At 40.0% G+C, this 6099-nt stretch overlaps 1 protein-coding gene across 26 annotated transcripts in view; it reads left to right on the plus strand.

Moving 5' to 3' along the window:
* The window catches only part of CHRNA3 (cholinergic receptor nicotinic alpha 3 subunit), a 53203-nt gene that overhangs the window by 11292 nt on the left and 35812 nt on the right, over positions 1–6099 (plus strand). For 15 of the 26 annotated variants that reach the window (XR_014071128.1, XR_014071130.1, XR_014071131.1 and 12 more), the window contains exon 6: positions 2658–2782. The exons of 1 other annotated variant lie outside the window; for it this stretch is intronic. Coding sequence is in view for 19 of the 25 variants with exons in the window: in XM_081549616.1 (XP_081405742.1) it covers positions 2658–2782 (125 nt within the window). In the remaining 6 variants the exon portion in view is untranslated. Of the gene's footprint in view, positions 1–2657; positions 2797–6099 lie in introns of all 26 variants that reach the window. 10 more of the 26 variants (XR_014071129.1, XR_014071132.1, XM_081549637.1 and 7 more) reach the window with 1 other exon arrangement.

Here is a 6099-nt window from a genome sequence, read left to right on the forward strand (position 1 = left end):
CACCGTGTCACCTGCCTTGGGTCTTCTTGAGTTGTGTTAATGACCCTTACTTGCTCACACTTGTGAGGAGTTTAACTAACACTGTGAATTCAGAGTTAAGGTAAGATTGGGTTGCAAATTAGAAAACTAGTTAGGGAGCTTGTGGTCTCATGTTAATACGTTCGTTTGATGGTTTTGACAGCTGATCATTCAAGATTGGTCCCACTGCATGAGTTACTTTTGAGGTCTTGGAGGTGTGCACAGATCACAGCCATGATCTTCTGAGCTAATAACCCTGAGACAACTTGTTTGGTTGAGATATAGATTCAGAGATACATCTATAGATGTATGTATATCTGTTATTTCATTCATTCTATCCAGAATCTGACTTTTGATCAATGATTTATTTATATGTATTGTAATTACTGTTTTCCGAGGGTTAAATTTCGGCCATCTTATTTCACGTTTTCCATTTACTTTTTTTTTTGCCTCTGTTCTTGCTGTGCTTTAGAAAGGTTACATTTCTTTTGCTGATTGAAAGCCACGTGCTCTCTTTTTATTCTTCTGCCCCTTGTCCCTCAAGATCGCCTCCTCCTCCCTTTCACTCAGCTGTGGTGGTTTCATCTTTGATGTGGGGAGTGAGGGGGGAAGTCTCAGGCCCCACCAGCCAGTGGGCACCTTCTCTGCTCGCCCCACCTGCCCCCCTCGGCCAGGAGCAGCAGGCTGGAAAGAGGCACAGGGCTGGGGGAGAAGAGCACAATCAGCCCCTCCCCAGTTCTTCCTTCTAACAAGACCCTCCTCCTCCAACCCCACGCTCACGCTCACACTCAGCAAGCCACACCTGTCCGCGTTCCTCACCATCTTTAACGGGGTATCTCCAGGGTTGGGCTGAGGGATGACATCAGGAGCTTGGGCTAGTTTACCATTCTGCCTAACACTCAGCTACCTGTTTATGCATCATAAGTGCCGAAGTTTCCAGAGAACAGCAGTATCATTGTGCCGAAATACCCAGAGTTAGATATAAAGTTAATTTTCACCCAGATCTCTTTGCAGCACTATTTGTGTTATGTGTAAGACCCGAGTTCGCTCTTTCTTCACCAGGCTAAACCATGTGAAATGCTGTCAGAGGGAGATTTATAATGCATCATTTTTAAAATCAGCATTAGTATCAATAGGTATTATTCATTAAGGACCCTGTGCCAGGTACATATTTCATTTAATCTTCATAACAACTCTCTGAAGTAGGTACTGTTCTTATCCCTGATTTACCAATGAGGAAACTGAGGCTAAGCGAGGTCACAGATTTGACCCAGATTCTCACACTAAGAAAGGAGCAGAGCTGGGAATTATAACAAGTCTTGCTTTTTCCACCCCACTGCTTCCTGGAGCCTTAGGAGGTTTAGCCAGTAGTGGGCTTAGTAGAAATTACAGGGTCTATTTTATATTTGAAGCTTTTACAAACCAGTCTTAGGGATTTGAATAAAGTACCTTGTGGCAAATAGGGCATTATAGTTCTAATCTATTGACTTCTCAGTGTCATTGAGAGGTCACATTGACTCAAGTTCATAATGGTGAAATAAAATCCTTGTCTCCCAGCCCTATCTCAGTGCATTTAATTAAATTACTAAATTACATGCTGTCTCTTTATTATGTGATTATTTCTTTAAAAATCAGTTGATTCATGGGTTCTCTTTTTCTCAATTCAATTATGATTTCCTTGCTTTCTGAGTTGTCTAGGAGTATAATTAATGTGCAATTCTCCTTCCTATTTCAAGCCAAAATTGAAGCTCTGTTATATACAATTAGACTTGCTCTTTCTTCCATCTTTTACTTTATTGTCAGCAATTGTTTCTGACTTTGAACCTGTCCTATAACTATACAGAATTCCATGATACTTTGGCCTTATAATTGAAGACGATAGTTGGCTAGTTGGGTATTGTGGACAGGGGGGAGCTGTGTGAGAAAAAGAGTGATGAGGGGCTTGCTCTGGTGTGCTGGTTTCATTTTTGAAACAGATGTTGAAAGGAAATTAGTATCTAAATCTGGATAAGCGCTAGTACTTTGAAATAATGGTAAATGACGTTGGATTGCATTAGCTATTCTACCAAGGGCCCAGAATCCTCCCACAGAAGTGTAAGTCAAGTAACTGGTCTAACTAACTTTATAAATTAGAATTCAATTTGGGGGAAACAATGGGTTATGTATATATTAAGAAATGTCTTATTTACAGGAGTTCCCTGGTGGCCCAGTGGTTAAGGCTTTGCCTTCCAAGGCAGGGGGTGCAGGTTCGATCTGTGGTCTGGGAGCTAAGACCCCACATGCCTCCTGGCCAGAAACGCAAAACATAAAACAGAAGCAATATTGTAACAAATTCAATAAAAACTTTAAAAATGGTTCCCCTCAAAAAAAATTTTTTTTAAAAAGAAATTTCTGATTTTATAGCATTTAATGTGACAGATATTTTATTCCTGTTTCTCTAGTGCATAAAGAGAACCGTGAGAAGGGTAGATTTCCTCAGACTACATTAATTAGGAAAAAACAGTTTTCTTGCATGTTGGCAGCAGAATGGTTTCTTCTCCTCCTGAAACACATTTATTAAATATTCAGTATTGAAAATATGTTCAGTTTGCCTTTTCCTTCCTGCTTTATTTTTTCCTCTCATGATTTTTGTCTTTCAGATTCAAGACGATTGGAAGTATGTTGCCATGGTGATTGATCGTATCTTTCTGTGGGTTTTCATCCTGGTGTGCATTTTAGGGACGGCAGGATTGTTTCTACAACCCTTGATGACCAGGGACGACGCGTAAGAACTAAACTGTGTGTTATTTATGAGGTTATTCATGGGCGTTGAGGGAAAGGGGGCTCACTTTTTAATTTATTTTTCACTGAGGTAAAGCACACTTAGCATAAAATTTATCATCTAAACCATGTTTAAGTGCACAGTTCAGTGGTAAATATATTCACATTGTTATGTAACCATCACCACCATCCCACCCCACTCTAGACCAGTTAAACAATCACTCCCCATTCTCCCATCTCCCCAGCAACCATCATAATACTTTGTCTTTATGATTTTGACTAAGCTAAGTACCTCATGTAAGTGCAATCATACAGTATTTGTCTTTTGTGACTGGCCTGTTTCACGTTGCAGAATGTCCCTAAAAGTTCATCCATGTTGTAGCATATTGCAGAATTTCCTTACTTTTTAAGGCTAAATAATACTCAATTGAAAGTATACACATTTTACTTGTCCATTTATCTGCTGATGGACACTTGGGTTGCTCCCAGGTTTTACCTGTTGTAGATAATGCTGCTATGAACATAAGTATACAAATCTCTCTTCTGTACCTTGCTTTCAATTCTTTTAGGGATATACCAAGAAGTAGAATTGTTTGATCATATGTTAATTCTATTTTTAATTTTTTGAGGAACTGCCATTCTGTTTTCCACCAGGGCTATGCCATTTTACATTCTCATCAACAATGCACGAGTTTCTCCACATCCTCATCATACTTATCATTTTCTGGTTTTTTTGACAATAGCAAACCTACAGGTTGTGAGGCGGTATCTCATTGTGGTTTTGATTTGAATTTCTCTAATTATTAGTAATTTTGAGCATCCTTCACGTGTTTATTGGCCATTCTTATGTGTTCTTTGGAGGAATGTCTCTTCAAGATCTTTGCCAATTTTTGAATTGGGTTGTTTTTTAAGTTTTAGGAGTTCTCTATATATTCTGGATATTAATCCTTTATCAAGATATATGCTTTGCAAATATTTCCTCCCATTCTGTGGATTGTCTTCATTACTGTTGATAGTGTCTTCTGATGTACAAATTTTTAAGATTTTCAAGAAGTCCAATTTGTCTGCTTTTTCATTTATTACCTGTGCTTTTTTGTGTGTATCCAAGAAACCATTGCCAAATCTAATGTCATAAAGCATTTGTACTGTTTTCTTCTGAGAGCTTAACTGTTTTAGGTCTTACATGTCAACTTTTTCTTAATAGAGGTTCCTATCATCCCACCACTGGCTTTGCTTTTGGCATTTCAAAGCTTACTTATTATACAGTTGTCTTGACTTTTGTTAAAAAAAAAAAAAAAAAAAGATTTACGCAAGAAAAATGTCAAGGGTATTTTAGGTAAACGAACATTTAACCAGCCTTTGGATTAGGTAAAAAATGTCAAAATATAATTCTTCTACAGTGATAAGTAGCATGCTGTGCCATGGACCATGTAAAAATGGATTAAATACGAAACTGTAGGTTTTTTTTTAGTGCTGGAGACAGCTGGATGGAAAAAAAAAAACAACCTTGCTGTTCAGAAATGGGAAGATTGTTTGGTTCAGTATCACAACAGATTTCCCAATGGTTTTCTTATTTAGCTCATAATCTCCTTGAAGTTTATATCATTTCAGCGAGACCTCACTACTATCATTTCTTACCATGCACTTCTTTTTTTATCTTTTACTGTTTTTCAAGAGTCCTAGGACAATGCCCCCATTTTGGATGGCCTTATTTATCTTGCATAATTCTAAATGATTAAGAGAGATTATGCTTAGCCACACATTCGTTTGTTAATGAGCCTTCAAAACAGGGTTTCTCACCCTTAGCACTAGTAACATTTAGGGCTGGATTAATTCTGTGTTGGGGGGCAGATCTGTCCTGTACACTGTGGGATCTTTAGCAGCACCCTGTCCCCTACCCACTAGATGTCAATAACATAACCCCATCCCTCGCCGGGTACGATGACCAAAAATGTCTCCAAGGATTGTTAAACGTCCCCTTAGGAGCAAAACTGCCCCTGGTTGGGAACCATTGCTTTAGACAAATTATTCAGGAGAGTGTATCCCATACTCTACTTCTGAATCTGAGTAACTACTGGCAAGAGATGATGATTTTCACAGACTGTTTTAATCTTCTCACTAGTCATTATGTTTTTCCTATGCAAAAATAAAACTGACAAAATTGCAGCCCACTGTGACTCATGTTGGAGAAGGCAATGGCACCCCACTCCAGTACTCTTGCCTGGAAAATCCCATGGATGGAGGAGCCTGGTAGGCCACAGTCCATGGGGTCGCTAAGAGTCGGACACGATTGAGCGAGCGACTTCACTTTCACTTTTCCCTTTCATGCACTGGAGAAGGAAATGGCAACCCACTCCAGTATTCTTGCCTGGAGAATCCCAGGGACGGCGGAGCCCAGTGGGCTGCCGTCTATGGGGTTGCACAGAGTCAGACACGACTGAAGCGACTTAGCAGCAGCAGCAGTGACTCATGTTTCAATAAGCCAAAAGAAGATTTCTATAAAATGTATTTACATGTAAATTTTTTAAGTAAGGCTTCCCTGGTGGCTCAGCTGGTAAAGAATCCACCTGCAATGCAGGAGACCCCCGTTCGATTCCTGGGTCAGGAATATGCACTGGAGAAGGGATAGGGTACTACTCCAGTATTCCTGGGCTTCCCTGGTGGCTCAGCTAGTAAAGAATCCGCCTGCAATGCGGGAGGCCTGGGTTTGGGAAGATCCCCTGAAGGGAAAGGCTACCCACTCCAGTATTCTGGCCTGGAGAACCCCATGGACTGTACAGTCAGTCCATGGCGTCACAAAGAGTCGGACACGACTGAATGACTTTCACTTTTTTAAGTAAGAGTAGTGGAGATATAATAAGAAGGATCGGGGATATAGACAAGCTGTGACAGCCAACAGACTATTTAAACTCATCAAATCAAGAGACTGTCACTCACTAAATAGCATTAAACACCTGCCTACAATAAAATGCAAATTAGACAGGATCCCCTCTGCCTTCCAAAGAGTGTTGACTTGAACTTAGGCCTATTACTTACTATAAGTAAATAAGGTATCTGTTGTCTCAAGAGCTAAGAACTCTAAATTGAATGCAAGATTTCTATCAGTATTTTCTTCCTGGTCATAGCTGAATCAGGGACATTTAGAGATGAAATTTTAACTTGTCTACCTGTGATACATGATACTGTACTGAATAAGTAGTAATAGGCTAAGACTAGGTTACGTCTAAAGGCCCTTGCAGGGGACTTCCCTGGTGATCCAGTGGTTGAGACTCTGTGCTTTCAGTGTAGGGAGCGCAGGCTCAATCCCTAGTCAGGGAACTA

The sequence above is a fragment of the Giraffa tippelskirchi genome, chromosome 12 (assembly GCF_054371585.1).
Source record: "Giraffa tippelskirchi isolate mGirTip1 chromosome 12, T2T-mGirTip1v1.2.pri, whole genome shotgun sequence".
NCBI lineage: Eukaryota > Metazoa > Chordata > Mammalia > Artiodactyla > Giraffidae > Giraffa > Giraffa tippelskirchi.